This window comes from Sorex fumeus, unplaced genomic scaffold (genome assembly GCF_029834395.1).
Source record: "Sorex fumeus unplaced genomic scaffold, SorFum_2.1 ptg000034l, whole genome shotgun sequence".
Taxonomy (NCBI): domain Eukaryota; kingdom Metazoa; phylum Chordata; class Mammalia; order Eulipotyphla; family Soricidae; genus Sorex; species Sorex fumeus.
The window spans coordinates 40,475,483-40,493,767 of NW_026606091.1; the positions used below are offsets into that span (position 1 = coordinate 40,475,483).

The following is an 18,285-nucleotide window of genomic DNA, read 5'->3' on the forward strand; positions in this document are numbered from 1 at the left end:
TTATTCATGGGAAAGCAGTGATCCACGAGTTTAAATACCACACTTCTTTTTCTATCTTTTGTCAGTTTAGGGCTCTTAGATTGATTCTGTGTTTGGACTATTGTGAATGACTCTTCCTTAACTTTTATTTATTCTTTTTTAATGTACACAATATAATTACCTACTATATGTACACATCTAAAATGCCACCTTTGAGTATTTATTGACTGTAATGGGAGACATTTTCTGGTAGTTTTACTTAGCTAATAAGGGGAATAATTTTCCTTTGTTTTCTTCCATTATTAGTAGGATAGGAGATCAGGGATGTTACGCAGAGTGGTAATATTTACTGTTGTATATACTTTACTCAGTTGTTGTCAGTTATATAAAGTAACATTATATGGATTTTAGAGAGAAATCAAATGATGGATACTACTAATATATATGAATTTTTGTTTCAAGTTTTAAAAAATATATAGTTATTATAGTTAATATTATGTGTAAAAAATAGTATTGGGCTGGAGCAATAGCACAGCAGGTAGGGCGTTTGCCTTGCACGCAGCCAACGTGGCCGACCCGAGTTCGATTCCTCCGCCCCTCTCGGAGAGCCCGGCAAGCTACCGAGAGTATCTCGCCCGCACGGCAGAGCCTGGCAAGCTCCCCGTGACGTATTCGATATGCCAGACACAGTAACAACAAAGTCTCCAATGGAGACGTTACTGGGCCCACTCGAGCAAATCGATGAACAAGGGGAGGGCAACTTGAATTTTACCTGGCAGTGCTTAAAAGCTACTCACTCAGTATTGAGTGGTTGCTCCTAGTGATGCTTGGGGCAGTACCTGGGATTGATCAAGTTCTGGACTCTTGTTTACAAAGTATGTAGTCTATCCTGTTGAGCTATTTACCCAACTCTAAAATATAAGAATATTTTTAATTAAAAAGATTTTATTTAAATCTGTGAAGGTTTTTTTTATTTTTCTTCTAGGTGGAGGACAGCTTGGAACTTTCTTTCCAGGGAAAAGATGATGTAAAACTTGATGTTTTTTTCTTCTATGAAGAGTCTGACCATATGTGGAATGGAGGCACTCAAGCCAGAACAGGAAAAAAATTTAAGTATGAATCAATTAAGTATTTACAAGTGGGACTAGAGAAATAAAGAAATTAGAGATAGGGTCATATCTTTTTTAAAAAAAAAAAAAGAGACTGCAATTTCTATTCTCAGCTAATCCTTTCTCAGCTTACCTATAGATCCTGGCTATGTTTGTGAAATGGATACTGCTTTTTAATAAAATCTAGGGAGAGGAAGTATTCTGAGTTTGTCCATCTAGAGACTTGTGGCTAGAAACCTTTTAGTTATAAGAAAGATAAAACCAAAACAAGAAACACAAAATTCACACTCAGAATCGAAACCAAAAAATGATTGGCTACCAGGGCAGGGCTACAGAAGCTTTATAATTTATATAACGGGTAAGAGTCAGTAAAGAGATTGTCAAGTTAGAAGTGAAGTTTAAGTGAGCAAATTCATAATGAACTGGGGTGAGGCCATGAATGCTAAGCTAACTCTGGGTTTTTATAATATATATATATGTATACATATATATATTATTTAGGAGTATGGCTGTTTATTCAGCCATTGATTAAGCTGATTGAATTGGGCATGAATTCCACATTACTTTTTTTTTTTAATTGGATATCCGTGAGACAGACCATTACAAAGCTGTTCATAGTTGGGTTTCAGTCATACAATGATCCAGCACCCATCTGTCCACCAGTGTACATTTCTCACCATCAATGTCCCCCGTTTCCCTACCACCATCCCCCTACTCTCCAGCCCCCAGCCTCCCTCTATTGGAGGCACTTTCCTTCTTGTTCTTTTTCTCCTTTTCCTTTTGTGCATTATGGTTTGCAATGCAGGTGCTAAGAGATCATGGTGTTTGTTCAGGGCATTTGGTATTTTTATTGGGATGATAAGACTGGAGTAGCTTTTTAATTGGGTGACAGCTTTGGGGTGTGGATGTGACTGCCAAGCTTCAGGAAGTACAGGGAGATGGGAGGGAGGTAGTCCATCCCGACCCTGAGAAAGCCTGCAGATTTTAGTCACAAAACCCGCACACTTGAATTTTCAGCAGATTATATGAAAGGTGAGGTGAGGTCCGTCCTGAGATGGTGGAGTCAGGACAGGGTTATGGCGGTGATTTTGGATTGTGGAAGCAAGTGGCTGCCGGGGTCTCTGCTTGGGCAGATGCCAGGCCGACCCTCCCCCTTCCAATTTACCCTGGTCTGTTCAGCCATGGGCAGGTCCAAGATTAACTGTGGCTTTTGATCTCTTTTGCCATTTATCTATTGGTCTTTGAAATAAGGTCAATAAATGAGCTTGTATAGCTGAGCTCGAGGTGGTTTGTGGCCATGGCTCCCACATACCTAATTTTTTGCCATTTAATTTCTTGGTAAACTTGGTCCCAAGTTGTTGGGGTCTGGTCAAAGGCACAGTGGCAATTTTGGGGTATCAGGAAGTCTGAAGACACCATCAAGCTGCTGATGCCCTTGCCCTTTAGGTACAGGTTGACCTGCTGGCAGCACTATACCCCCTGGCTTTTGCTTTTAACATAGTTTCAACATAGGCTAGTGCTTAAATAATGGATACTCTTTGGGTTTAAGTTACCATATTTGTCACATGTAAGGTGATTTGATTTATAAAATACCCCATTATTTTATGTGTTCCTAATGAAAAGGTAATAATAAAATGCATGGTTCACAGAATAATCAGGGAGAAAAGGTCTCAGAATTGATGGAATGCAGTATTATTTTTGACACTTTAGGCATTCCCACCCCCCCGCCCCCAGTGCTCTCTTAGTCAGAGTCTGACAGAAAAAGATAAAGATGAATCTAGCATAACTGTTCTCCTTGGGCTTGAAGAGATAAATGGGAAAGGCACTTGCCTTGCATGCCACCAAACATGGCTTGGTCCCCAACATCCCTTATCCCCCTAGCACTGCCAGGAGTAATTCTGAGTGCAGAGTCAGGGGTAACCCCTGGTCATCACAGGGTGTGACCAAAAACAAAAACAAAAAGAATAACTGTTCTCCTTTATGATGGTTGTACTCAGTTCTGAGAAAGTATGGAAGGGGAGTGGAGAAAGGGGAAGGGTAAAAGAGCAGAAGGGTGAAAGAAGAGATAGGAAAGAAAACCCCTTGTGCCTCAGCTTCCTCAAGTAAAATAAGGGTAATAATGGAAATTTCAACATAGAATGGCTTTAAGTTAATAGACAAAAAATGCTTTTGAAGAATATTAAACGTATCTTGGGTTTTGTGTTACTAGGTGCTATTTTGCTAGGAGTAGTAGCAATGATGAGAGTAGTTGTAATAGTGATGGTAGTGGTAATATTGGTCGTGGGTTAGTGGTGTGGTGGTAGTTGTGACTGTGGTAGTTGTGCTGGTACTAATAGTAGTAAAACACTATTGCTCCTCTTAGTCTAATGAGAAATTTATTGATTTATAAACCTGTGTAATTATTTCAGTATTAAACTGCCAAATCCATTCTGTTTTTTGTAGCAGCTCTCAGGGCTTACTCCTGGCTCTGTGCTCAGGGATCACTCCTGTGGTGCTCTGAGGTGGGGGTAGGGGGTGTCCTCTAAACATTTATGCAGTGCCAGGATTTGAACTAGGGTAGCTGTGTGCAAGGCCAGCACCTTTAACCCCTATACTACTCTCTAGCCCCTGTATCTATTCTTAAAGAATTCATATCTAAATGTCACCTTTTTTTCTTTTTTAAAAGGTAATTTCTAGGACTTGTAATCATTTTTTTGTTCTTTCAACTCTCTCTCTACGACTTGAATTTCTTCTCACCAGCATGATCTGGAGAAATCTTCATTTCTAACATGTCTGGGTAGGAAAGGCTTCTTTCATTCTGCTTTAACTGCTCTTTAGAGTTGCAATGTTTTGGAAGTGTGAAGTGCTCTGATTATTTAACAAGAGAAATGAGCAGTGATAGAACTGTCTGGACAGATGGTGTGAGTCCCAGATTTTCTATCATGTTACCATGACCTTAAAAGGCAGAGAAAAGAACAGGGTACGGGTGTGTAGAGTCGTTTCTTTGGAAGATTCCCCCAGCCATATGTCATTTTTTTTTTATTCTTTTCAGCTCTATTTACTTTAAGGAGCTATAGTATTTCCACCACTACTCTTCCTAAAGGGGAGAAAAATTCTTTAAATCTAGTCTAACGGCTTTTTTTGTGGGACCACAACTAATTGTGCTCAGAGCTTATTGGGTTCTGAGGATCTGTTATGTGTAAGGTGAGTGGCTTACACTCTGTACTGTCTCTCTGGCCCTAGTATGAAGTTCTTTTATATTTATAATATTCCGCTTTTTATTCATGTCTAGTCTGTTCTTAGAAAAGCTTAATAATATAGAGTGATTTTTTTTTTTGAAATAAAAGACTTCAATTTATTTTACCTATATTATATAATAACTTATCAGGGCCTATATTAAACAGAAAGAAAATTCCTTGAACGGTAACACAGAGGTTATTCTGTGGTTTGAACAGGTGTGCCAAATGCGGTGTTGTCAGGGACACTGAGGAGACCGTCCATTGAGGAACCGTTGATATTGAAAATTCCTTGAACCTATACACAGGCAGATGTTATACCGTGTGTGTCTTGGGGTGTCCAATTGCGGTGTTGGTACGGACACTGAGTGAACTGTCGAGTGGAGGACCGCTGGGATCTCAAGTTGCGTCCTTATCAGGGTGATGGTCAGGAGCCTCTGGGGGCTTCCAGGACGGGCCAAGGTCTTAACGCCTTGGGAAACGTACACAACGGGTGGTAAGGTGCGCGAGCCGGAGTTTGACTTGCTCCAATTCCTTCTGGGCCAGAACCGCCGACATCCAGTGCTGCTGGTTTCTTCTGATTTCTGCCTGGATTTCTTTGCGGGTTGCCAAGGTCCGGTCGCTGATTTCTCTGCACAGGTCTTCCTGCCTTTTCTGGTAGAGGACGCGGGCTTGGTAGGTGGATTTGATCTTGACTGTAGAGCTGAACAGTTTGTCCTCGATTTTGCGGCATCTTTGTTTACTCTCGTAGAGTGTGCTCTCCATCATCAAGTAGTGGTCTCGGACTTCCTGCTTCTTTCTTTGCTCCGATATCTCCTTGTCCAGGAGGTCAATCTCTGCCTTTAAGGTGTTCTCCTTAGTGAGCATCGTGGTCATCATATTTTGCAGGCTTTCTAGCTCTTCCCGTTCCTTTTGTATGTCTTCTTCCGTATTCCTCACTGTTCCGAGATCTAGGCCCAGCTGCTGGGGATTTTCGGTCCCATCCGGGTTTTCTTTCTTCTGGCGGGGCTGTCTCGGGCTCCTTGCAGAGGGTTGTTGCCGGCGCGCACCACGGCGGCAACGTTCAGAAGTTGGGCTCGATCGCTTCAGCTTCCTGGTTGTCCTTCCCAGGGAGTTGGTGGGTTGAGACATTATTGCTTGTTGAGGTTGTTGAAGGGCATCCACGGTTTCTCCTTGTTCCGTTCCATGTAGAAAAGCCTTTAGAGTGAGCCAAGTCATCACGGTAAAACACAGCACCCCTGCCCATAACCAAAGGGTGATGAGAATTAGGGGATTATCTGAGGCATGTTTCAGCCTGTAAAAAATCACTATCACATCATACCACAAAAATAACTGAAAAAGCAGACTAGGTCTCTGCCTAATCTCCATATTCACACAGAGCTCCTAGCTCTGTTGTGAAGTATAAAGTGGTCCCCAGGGGACCACTCAGAACCCAGGGGTGGGCCCCGTGACCAAACAATGGGGACCTAGCAACCATGCAAATCAGTTGGTTGGGGGATGGGAGGTCCTCCAACTTGTAAGAGTAGATTCAGTTTTGCTCAGGAGGTAAAAACAGATAAGGCCCCAATGATATAATACAGTGGGTAGGGCTCTGGCCCTGAGTAAGGCTGACCTTGGTTAGATTTACCAGTTATGAGCCCTGAACACAGATCCAGGAGTAAAAAACCTTGAGTATCACCAGATGTGGCCCCCAAACTTAAACATAAAAGAACAAAAGCAGAAAACAGTGACTGATTACAAGGGAGGGACAAAGTCTCGAATCTTTGCCACTTTGGGCTCTTTGGATCCTTCAGCTAACCAGAGCCTAAGAACAGGGCCTCACCATGTTACAAAGGGTATATTATGTCACTAAGAAAATAATCTACACCAAAGCTCTGATCCCTCTGTGCTACTTCCAATAGCACAATAACATAATTAGTACACCTGGCCACTGTTCAACACAGAACTTCCTTTATGGATAGAGTTTATTAATCTCTAACATCAATTTTCATAAGTCTAAGGTCACTGTTTCATTTCATTCTATGGTGCATGCTGGATTCATTAACTACTCTTAGGGCTTACTCAAGGCTCTGTGCTCTGGGATCACGTGAAAAGCTTATAACGTGAAAGCTTATAACTATCTCACAATAATTCAATAAAATTAAAGCATGAAAGAGGAAATATTTCTGGATAAAACTTCTCAGATTGAATAATTTTGTTTTACAAATAAAATTTAATATAGTTTTTTTGATAGCTATTTTTTTTTTTACAAAGCTTTCAGGTTTATGTCTCAGTCATGCAAATATCAAACACATTTCCCTTTACCAATACTTATTTTTTCCCATGAAGAACCCCAATAAAACCCCACCCCCCACCCCTCCCCGTCCCTGTGAGGCAGATGAATTCTAGTTAACACTCTATCCGCTTTGATTAGATTGTTTCAATAAAAGATTCGCCACTATTATTTAGAGTTTACCCCCCCCACCCCCAAATCAGATATGCTGAAAAAGCATTTTGAAGTGATTTGCTTTCTACAGCTGGGTTCAGGAATTAAATGTTGGTTTTGGATTTCTGCTATTTTACCTATTGACCCTGGAAGTATTTCTACTGAAAGTCAGATAGTTAAGAAATTGGTTTCTGTGTTCTGGAGTCGTGGCCGTGTTGGAGAGCCGCTCGTGGGGGGCAACTGGTGACCTCGGTAGGGCGTGAAGGACGGACCGGAACGCCCCCCTTCCCATGAGGTTTTAGTCGCCCCCACACTCCCGGCTCATACCTGCTGTCCACAAGGCTCCCATGTGGCCGCCATCTTTCTTTCCAGAGAGGAGAGGGCGAATGGGGCAACACCCTTTCCCCTCCGGCAGACTTGATGGGCTGGATCAATGCATAGTCCATTCACTTTTCTGCTCCAAGCTGCTGGGTTCTGCATTAAGTCCTTGTGCTTCTGGGGCCATGGCCGTGCTGGAGAGCCGCTCGCGGGGGGCGACTGGTGACCTCGGTAGGGCGTGAAGGACGGACCGGAACGCCCCCCGACCCATGAGGTTTTAGTCGCCCCCACTCCCCCGGCTCATACCTGCTGTCCACAAGGCTCCCATGTGGCCGCCATCTTTCTTTCCAGAGAGGAGAGGGCGAATGGGGCAACACCCTTTCCCCTCCGGCAGACTTGATGGCCTGGATCAATGCATAGTCCGTTCACTTTTCTGCTCCAAGCTGCTGGGTTCTGCATTAAGTCCTTGTGCTTCTGGGGCCGTGGCTGTGCTGGAGAGCCGCTCGTGGGGGGCAACTGGTGACCTCGGTAGGGCGTGAAGGACGGACCGGAACGCCCCCCTTCCCATGAAGTTTTAGTCGCCCCCACACCCCCGGCTCATACCTGCTGTCCACAAGGCTCCCATGTGGCCGCCATCTTTCTTTCCAGAGGGAGGAGGGCGGAAGGGAGCAACACCCTTTCCCCTCTGGGCAGAAATGATTGCCTGGATTAACGCATAGTCCTTTCACTTTTCTGCTCCAAGCTGCTGGGTTCTGCATTAAGCCCTTGTGCTTCTGGGGCTGTGGCCGTGCTGGAGAGCCGCTCGTGGGGGGCAACTGGTGACCTCGGTAGGGCGTGAAGGACGGACCGGAACGCCCCCCTTCCCATGAGGTTTTAGTCGCCCCCACACCCCCGGCTCATACCTGCTGTCCACAAGGCTCCCATGTGGCCGCCATCTTTCTTTCCAGAGAGGAGAGGGCGAATGGGGCAACACCCTTTCCCCTCCGGCAGACTTGATGGCCTGGGTCAATGCATAGTCCGTTCACTTTTCTGCTCCAAGCTGCTGGGTTCTGCATTAAGTCCTTGTGCTTCTGGGGCCGTGGCTGTGCTGGAGAGCCGCTCGTGGGGGGTGACTGGTGACCTCGGTAGGGCGTGAAGGACGGACCGGAACGCCCCCCTTCCCATGAGGTTTTAGTCGCCCCCACACCCCCGGCTCATACCTGCTGTCCACAAGGCTCCCATGTGGCCGCCATCTTTATTTCCAGAGGGAGGAGGGCGGAAGGGAGCAACACCCTTTCCCCTCTGGGCAGAAATGATTGCCTGGATTAACGCATAGTCCTTTCACTTTTCTGCTCCAAGCTGCTGGGTTCTGCATTAAGCCCTTGTGCTTCTGGGGCTGTGGCCGTGCTGGAGAGCCGCTCGTGGGGGGCAACTGGTGACCTCGGTAGGGCGTGAAGGACGGACCGGAACGCCCCCCTTCCCATGAGGTTTTAGTCGCCCCCACACCCCCGGCTCATACCTGCTGTCTACAAGGCTCCCATGCGGCCGCCATCCTTCTTTCCAGAGAAGAGAGGGCGAATGGGGCAACACCCTTTCCCCTCCGGCAGACTTGATGGCCTGGATTAACGCATAGTCCTTTCACTTTTCTGCTCTAAGCTGCTGGGTTCTGCATTAAGTCCTTGTGTTTCTGGGGCTGTGGCCGTGCTCCAAACTTAACTCTGACTTTCAGGGAGAAAGATTGGGTGGTTTACTTCTCATTGATCACTTTGTATATAGAGAGATGTCGCGGCCGCGCGGTTTTGAGAAAAAGTCCTCGTTCCCGCATACTCGAGCTGTGTTTGTAGAGGCTTCTGGTCACCGGGGTTCCATCTGGGGGAGGCGAGATGCGGCGCCTACTCCATCTGGAACTTGCGGGTGAACTTGGCTCTTTTTGGAACCTGTTTTTTCTTTTTTTTTTTCCTCCGGGATCCCGCACCCTCCATGTGTTCTTTCTCTTATGCTTAAGGCTTCAAAGATGGCGCTGGGGGACGGGCTGTGGGCATGACTTCCGGAATCAGAGGTTACCTGGGAGGTGTAGTCCGGCAGATTTGAGAAAAAGTCCTCGTTCCCGCATACTCGAGCTGTGTTTGTAGAGGCTTCTGGTCACCGGGGTTCCATCTGGGGGAGGCGAGATGCGGCGCCTACTCCATCTGGAACTTGCGGGTGAACTTGGCTCTTTTTGGAACCTGTTTTTTCTTTTTTTTTTTCCTCCGGGATCCCGCACCCTCCATGTGTTCTTTCTCTTATCGAGTGATTTTTTTTTTTTAATGCTTGATTAGGAACTTAGAAAATATTCCCTCTTTCAGAATTTTATTCTGCATGTCTTCAGAATATTGTTTTTACACTGAAACGTAATTGGTGTATTAATACCAATAGTAAATATATAGCTACTAAGCTATGTTCTGAATATCAGTACAAAAATAGGTATTTTATATAACCTGTATTAGTTACTATTTGGGCAGACATTTTCTTCCTAGGTCTCATATTCATTCCATTTTCAGTTCTCAGTTTATCACACACCTTTATCTAAGTACATTCCTTCTACCAAAAATATTAATTCAATCCTTGACTTTTGTCTGAATTGCTGATATTTTTTTCTTCAAGTCTAAATCACCAGTAATTAAAAGTGATGAATATAATAACTATACCTCCAGAATGTGAAGTTTTTTACTCAAACTTCACAGTTTTATAGATGAGGTTTATTTGGGTTATTTCTTTTCTTTTTTTTTTATTAACTTTTTAATTGAATCACTGTGAGATAGACCCTACAAAGCTGTTTGTGACTAGATTTGTAATAGAGTATTCTGACACCCATTTCTCACCAGTGTACATTTCCCAGCACCAATGTCCCTAGGTTCCCTTCCATCACCCCCCACTTTCCACCCCCCACCCCGTATTTCTTTCCTTCCTTTCTGAATCAACTGATATAAATGGAGCCAGATGTTTGAGAGGTAATGAAAATGATAATAATATAAATTAATTTATTGAATACTTAGAGTATACTTGGCACAATTCCATGCTTTCATATGTATCAGCTTATTTAGCCCTCAGAATAATTTTAAGGGAGCTCTTACTAATGCCAATTTTATTTTATAATGCGGAAATTAAGTAAAAAATAGAGCTCAAAATCATGCGTAGGATCTTATCACTTCAGAGATCATATTCTTATCCATATGCACTTATTGGTGTCACCATGATCTCTGTTACATTGTTAATATCCCCAAACATAAAAAAGAACCCCATCTGTTTATTGATATTATCACAGTAATAGGGCTGGAGCGATAGCACAACAGTAGGGCGTTTGCCTTGCACACAGCCAATATGGCCGACTCGAGTTGGAGAGCCCGGCAAGCTACCGAGAGTATCTCTCCTGCACGGCAGAGTCTGGCAAGCTACCCATGACGTATCCAATATGCCAAACACAGTAACAACAAGTCTCACGATGGAGACGTTACTGGGCCTGCTCAAGCAGATGGGCTGGAGCGATAGCACAGCGGGTAGGGCGTTTGCCTTGCACGCAGCCAACATGGCCGACCCGAGTTCGATTCCTCCACCCCTCTTGGAGAGCCTGGCAAGCTACCGAGAGTATCTCGCCCACATGGCAAAGCCTGGCAAGCTACCCATGATGTATTTGATATGCCAAACACAGTAACAAGTCTTACGATGGAGACATTACTGGGCCCGCTTGAGAAAATCGATAAACAACGGGAGAACCGTGACTGTGACCGTGATCACAGTAATATAGCCACCTCAGTATTATCTATTTTTTTTTAATTCAGGCAAAGCAAATTACAAAATTATTCATTATTGGGTTTCAGGCAGAAAATGTTCCACCATCAGCCCATTCACTGGTGTCTACTTTCCTCCATCAATGCCCCTGATTTCACTTCCCCTTCACCCCCCCCCCCCCACAGTCTACCTCTATGACAGGCACTTTTTTTAAAAGATGGTGTGATTTATTTATATGTGGTACACAAAGAAACAATGCAAGAGAATAGTCCAGTGAAAACAATGTCTAGTGAAAACAAATCCCTAGGCTCTGATAACAGAACTGAGTTATCAGAACCTCACCAAGCAGGGAGTGGTGAGGTAGGGTTGGGATGGATGAGGGATCTACAAATAGAGGTGGAGGATGTTTAGCACCTTGGCTTTTGTTGGATGCAGGAACATTTTATGCCCAAAGCATAAACATTAATACCATCAGGTCAGTCACTGTCCTTCCGTTGTTCATCGATTTGCTCAAGTGGGCCCAGTAATGTCTCCATTATGACACTTGTTACTGTGTTTGGCATATCTAAGTCACGGGGAGCTTGCCAGGCTTTGCCGTGCAGGCGAGATACTCTCGGTAGCTTGCCAGGCTCTCCGAGAGGAGGAATCAAACTTGGGTCGGCCTCATCTGCTGCGTGCAAGGCAAACGCCCTGCCCACTGTGCTATCGCTCCAGCCCACACCATTAGGTAAATCTTATTTCTTTAAGAAGGGAGAGTGGAGAGCTGGTATTGGGATTAGGACTCGATTTGACACCTGGCACTGTATGTGGTCTCCTAACCCCAGCCAGGAGTAATTCCTGAGCACAGAGCTAGAGTAATTCATGAACTCTGCTGTGTGTGACTCAAAATCCCTCCCCAAAAGGTACTGAGTTGAGAATGGGGTGCCATAGTAAGAGGAATTGTTGATGATGCATAACTGGAATATAATTAGTATGAAAATTATATAAGGGATTTGTGCAAAACAACAAGGAAAATATTGGGGGTTTTTTTGTTTGTTTTTTGTTTTTTACCTCTATTTCTAAATCCCTTATCCATCCCGACCCTACCTCACCACTCCCTGCTTGGTAACTCAGTTCTGTTGTTAGAGCCTAAGGAATTGTTTTCGATGGACATTGTTTTCACTGGACTATTCTCTTGCATTGTTTCTTTGTGTACCACATATAATTAAATCACATCGTCTTTTTTAAAAAAGTGCCTGTCATAGAGGTAGGCTGTGTGTGTGGGGGGGGGGTGAGGGGGGAATGAAACCAGAGCCATTGATAGAGGAAAGTAGACACCAGTGAATGGGTTGATGGTGGAACATTTTATGCCTGAAACCCAATTGGACAATCCAGTAGAAAAACAAAAAGACTTGTAGAGACATTTCACCAAAGAGTGTGTCCAAATGACAGAGTGAAGTGTCCAACATCATTGCTAGTCATTGAGGTGCAAATTAAGACTACAATGAAATATATACTGCAATGAAATACATACTCACTAGAATGGGCTAGAGTGATGGCACAGCAGGTAGGACATTTGTTTTGCAAGTGGCCAACATGGCCGACCTGAGTTCGATTCCTCCACCCCTCTCGGAGAGCCTGGCAAGCTACTGAGAGTATCTCGCCCACACACCACACAGCAGAGCCTGGCAAGCTCCCCGTGACGTATTCGATATGCCAAACACAGTAACAATTGTCATGATGGAGATGTTACTCGGCCTGCTTGAGTAAATCGATGAACAACGGGAGGACAGTGACAGTGGCTCACTAGGATGGCTAAAATTGAGAAAAGGTCTTTTTTTTTCTCCTGTGCTTTTTATTTTTATTTTATTTTCTCCTCACACTTTATTTTTTTTTTTATTTATTTATTGAATCACTGTGGGAAAGGTTACAAAGCTTTCAGGTTTAGGTCTCAGTCATGCAAATATCAAACACATTTCCCTTTACCAATACTTATTTTTTACCATGAAGAACCCCAATAAAACCCCACCCCCACCCCTCCCAGTCCCTGTGAGGCAGATGAATTCTAGTTAACACTCTATCTGCTTTGATTAGATTCATTGTTTCAATAAAAGATTCACCACTATTATTTAGAGTTTACACCCCCCCCCCCCCCCCAAATCAGACATGCTGAAAAAGCATCGTGAAGTGATTTGCTTTCTACAGCTGGGTTCAAGAATCAAAAGTTGGTTTTGGATTTCTGCTATTTTACTTATTGACCCTGGAAGTATTTCTACTGAAAGTCAGATAGTTAAGAAATTGGTTTCTGTGCTCTGGAGTCGTGGCTGTGCTGGAGAGCCGCCCGTGGGAGGCAACTGGTGGCCTCGGTAGGGCGTGAAGGGCGGACTGAAACGCCCCCCCTTCCCATGAGGTTTTAGTCGCCCCCACTCTCCCGGCTCATACCTGCTGTCCACAAGGCTCCCATGAGGCCGCCATCTTTCTTTCCAGAGAGGAGAGGGCAAATGGGGCAACACCCTTTCCCCTCCGGCAGACATGATGGCCTGGATTAACGCATAGTCCGTTCACTTTTCTGCTCCAAGCTGCCGGGTTCTGCATTAAGACCTTGTGCTTCTGGGGTCATGGCTGTGCTGGAGAGCCGCTCGCGGGGGGCAACTGGTGACCTCGGTGGGCGTGAAGGACGGACCGGAACGCCCCCCTTCCCATGAGGTTTTAGTCGCCCCCACACCCCCGGCTCATACCTGCTGTCCACAAGGCTCCCATATGGCCGCCATCTTTCTTTCCAGAGGGAGGAGGGCGGAAGGGAGCAACACCCTTTCCCCTCCGGGCAGACATGATGGCCTGGATTAACGCATAGTCCTTCACTTTTCTGCTCCAAGATGCTGGGTTCTGCATTAAGTCCTTGTGCTTCTGGGGCCGTGGCCGTGCTGGAGAGCCGCTCGCGGGGGGCAACTGGTGACCTCGGCAGGGCGTGAAGGACGGACTGGAATGCCCCCCTTCCCATGAGGTTTTAGTCGCCCCCACACCCCCGGCTCATACCTGCTGTCCACAAGGCTCCCATGCGGCCGCCATCCTTCTTTCCAGAGAAGAGAGGGCGAATGGGGCAACACCCTTTCCCCTCCGGCAGACTTGATGGCCTGGATTAACGCATAGTCCGTTCACTTTTCTGCTCCAAGCTGCTGGGTTCTACATTAAGTCCTTGTGCTTCTGGGGCTGTAGCTGTGCTGGAGAGCCGCTCATGGGGGGCAACTGGTGACCTTGGTAGGGCGTGAAGGACGGACTGGAACACCCCCCTTCCCATCTCCTCACACTTTAAACACTATGATTTATGATGATTTGTTGCAGATGTTCAATATTCCAACACCAATCCCACCACAATTGTACCTTCCCACCACCGTTATTTCCAGTTTTCCCAACTACCCTGTAAGCTTGTACCCATAGCAGGCCTCAATAATTTATTTTATTTAGCTTGTTATATATATTTTGCTAAAAGAATGGTCAAAAAATGTTTCCTTAGAAGAAAGTTAGTGAAAATTGTTGTATCTCACAATAGAGCCATTAAGCCCTTGTATGAGAGAATATTAAGATGCTGTTACAGGCTAAGCCTTCTGTGTTTATATTTAATTAATTGAGATTGGTTGCTTTCTACACTATATCCATCCTATCTGGTATGCTACTCCTGGTTTATCAGTGCTATAGAGTTTGTAGAGATGTTGCGCAGCTCTGTGCTCCAGAATGTTTAAAATTTTTAACTGGGTGATACAGCTGGAGATAAATTTTTAACTGGGTGGTGATTTTGGCATGTGTGTGACTGCTGGGGCTTCTGTAAGTTCACGGAGTTAGGGGGAGATAGCCCACAACCCACTCTGTGAAAGCCTGGAGATTTTAGTCACAAAACCCGCATACCTGAATTTTTCAACAGATTAATTTCTGGATGCGGCTCGTCCCAAGCAGTGAAGTCCAGCCAGGAACATGGTGGCGATTTTGGAGTGTGGAGGTTTTCAGCTATAGGGGCTCTGTTTGGGCAGGCACTGGACTTGCTGCCACCCTCCCCTCCCTGGGGTGCCTCGAACAACTCAGGCTTGAGAGTGTTCCCAGAAGAATCTCTGCAACTTATTGATCTCATTCAAGATGTACTTATGGGTCTCTGGATCATGATCAGAGAATAAGCTCTCTTGGCACCAGAGGTAGTTAATGGGCATGTCTGCGGGGCTTCTGGAAGTACAGGGAGATGCAGGGAGGTTGCCCATCTCCAACTTCTTGAAATCTCGGAGACCCCAGTCACAAAACTCATATATCTGAGTTTTTCAACACATCATTTTCTGGATGAGGTTCATCCAAAGCAGTAGAGTACGGTCAGGAACTTGGTGACGATTGTGTAGTGTAGATGTTTTGGCTGCCAGGGCTCTGTTTAGGCATGTGCTGGGCTCACTCGTCCCCCTCTAGAGTTCCTTAGAATACTATGACAGGCACTTTTATTTATTTTTTAATTTTTTTTAAAAATTTTATTTATTAGTGAAACACCATGAGATACAGTTGTAGACTTACAAGTTTTTGTGCTTGGGTTTCAGTTATACAATGATCGAGTATCCATCCCTCCACCAGTGCCCATTCTCCACCACCAATGATCCTAGTATCCCTTCCACCCCCCATCCCACCCCGCCTCTGTGGCAGGGCATTCCCTTTTATTCTCTCTCTCCTTTTGGGTGCTGAGGTTTGCAAAAGAGGCATTGAATGGCAGTCATGTTTGGTCTATAGTCTACTTTCAGCGTGTATCTCCCATCCTGGGAGGATCCTCCGAACACCCTTTACTTGGTGTTCCCTTTCCTATCTGAGCTGTCTTTTCCCCTAGCATGTGTGGCTGGCCTTCAAGCCATGGAGTGAACCTCCTGGTACTTATCTTGACTCTTCTTGGGTATTAGTCTCCTATTTTGTTACTTTATATTCCCCAGATGAATGCAATCTTTCTATGTTTGCCCCTCTCTTTCTGATTCATTTCACTTAGCATGATACTTTCCATGTAGTACCACTTGTATGTAAATTTTTATGACTTCATCTTTTCAAACAGCTGCATAGTACCCCACTGTGTAGATGTACCAGAGTTTCTTTAACCAGTCATCTGTTCTAGGGCACTCGGGTGTTTTCCAGATTTTGGCTATTGTGAACAGTGCAGCAATGAACATAGAAGTGCGGATGTCATTACAACTATACTTTTTTGCCTCTCCAGGGTATATTCCCAGGAGTGGCATTGCTGGGTCAAATGGGAGCTCAATTTCTAATTTTTTGAGAATCGTCCATACTGTTTTCCAAAAGGGCTGAACCAGGCGACATTCCCACCAGCAGTGAAGGAGAGTCCCTTTCTCTCCACATCCGCGCCAACACCGGCTGCTTTTGTTCTTTTGGATGTGGGTATGACAGGCACTTTTAAAATTAAATTTTGGCACTGTAGTTTACAGTCCTGTTGCTGATAGGATTTTTCATGCATGGCACTTCACCACCTTTCAGCATCCACTCACCCTCCAAGTGAGCACTTCCCGCCACCACTGTCCTGGTGTTCTCTTCCCTGTCCAATTCCCCACACTCATTCTCCTCCGCTTTCCACTGTGGCAGGCTTTCTACTGCAGGCCAGTCCTGTGCTCTTCATTTCTATTGCTTCTTGGAATTTGTTACTCCTCACTTGTTTCTTTATATCCAGAATATGAGAACGATTATTCTGTCAGTCTCTTTCCCTTTGACTAACTAGACTCAGCACGATACTCTCTCTCCAGACCCATCCATGTGTGGAAAATTGCACGATTTCATCTTTTCTTATGGCCAAGTGATAATTCCATTGTATTATATTCTGAGTAATATTCCATAGTTTCTTTATCAAATCGGCTGGAGCGATAGCACAGCGGGTAGGGCCTTTACCTTTACCTTTATCAAATCATCTGTTCTTGGGAACTTTGTCTCCAGATATTGGCTATTGTTAGTAGTGCTGCAGTGAATATAGGAGAGCTAATGTCTTTGCTGCATTGTGTTTGGGGGCCTTTAGGGTATATTTTAAGAAGTGGAATTGCTAGGTTGAATGGGAGCTCAACTCCTAGTTTTTTTGAGGAATGTCTATATTGTTTCCAGAAAGGCTGGACCAATCTATATTCCTACCAGCAATGAATGAGGGTTCCTTTTTCCCACATACATGCCAACACTAGTTGTTTATGTTCTTTTTAATATGTGTCAGTCTCTTTGGTGTAAGGTGATTTCTCATTATTGTTTTGATTTGTATTTCCCTGATAATTAGTGATGCTGAGTATTTTTTTTATATGCCTTTTAGTATGTCTTCTTTAAACAAGTTTCTGCTCATCTGTTCTTTTCATTTTTGATGGGGTTGGATTTATTTTTTCTTTTAAAGTTCTATATGTATTTTATATATATGATATTAATCCTTTATTAGATGAGTGGTGGGGAAATATTTTCTCTCAGTCAGTGAGGTGTCTTTGTGTTTTGACCATCCTTTCCCCTTAGGTACAGAAGCTTCTACATTTAATGGAATCTCATTTATCTTTGCTTCTGTTTCCTTGGTCAGTTTCCTCTTAATAGGAAATCTGCTACCTCTTGAATTAGTTGTGGATTCCTTATACCTGCTGTCATTTTCAGTTTTTATTTATCATATACTCTAAAGAAAATTTGAATTTTTCTATGAGACTAAATTTATTAAAATAAAATAGATTTCATATATTATGATAACCTAGTTTCCCTTCTATATAATGCAACATTTATTTATACAACATCTTCTTACTATTATGTACTAAGAATTTTGGTATGAATATAACTTGGTATCAGACCATGAAAAAAATACTAAAATATTCTGTCAGCAGTAAACTAATTGAAGTATGTCAGCATAGTTGAGATATCACATCTACTCTATCACAGAAACAATGGCAAGTAAATATGACTTTATAAAATAGAGACATTTTGTAAGTTGGATTCTGGAGGAAAAAATCTAGATCCACCTAATTATATCTTAGCTATTAATATTATTCCTTCTCTTAATATTAAAAAAGTTCTGTGGACATCTTTCTACATCAAGTGAGAGCTTTTTTAGTGATTGCTCCCTTGACTAGATTCCCAGGCAGAAGTGAATCTCAATTGTTTGATTGTGCTGTAGAGGAATAAGAGGGTATTGTTCATAATGCCAGTTAAAGTACAAAATATTTTGTACTTTACTAAAAAAGCTCGGGGGAGTGGGGGTTTGGGCCACTCCTGGCAAAGCTCATGACTTACTCCTTACTCTGTGCACAGGGTTCATTCATGATAATGCTCAGGGAACCCCTTGTGGTGCAGGAGGTCACACCAGAGTTTGCAGCGTGCCTTACGCCAGATACTCTCGCTCTAACCCATATTTTTCCTTTCACTTTGTTAGACTTTTAGCACTAGGCATCCTCAGTCTTTCTTTTCAACATGTTTTATGATTTATTATTATTTTTTAGTGGATCACCATGAGATACACAGTTACAGAGTTGACATGATTAGATTG

The 18,285-nt window shown here is 44.0% G+C and overlaps 1 protein-coding gene across 2 annotated transcripts in view; it reads left to right on the forward strand.

The window, feature by feature from the left end:
* FKTN (fukutin) overlaps window positions 1-18,285 on the forward strand; it is a 100,934-nt gene that overhangs the window by 34,879 nt on the left and 47,770 nt on the right. For both annotated transcript variants that reach the window (XM_056117334.1, XM_056117333.1), the window contains exon 9: window positions 965-1,092. In XM_056117334.1, coding sequence (XP_055973309.1) covers window positions 965-1,092 — 128 coding nt within the window. The remainder of the gene's footprint in view (window positions 1-964; window positions 1,093-18,285) is intronic.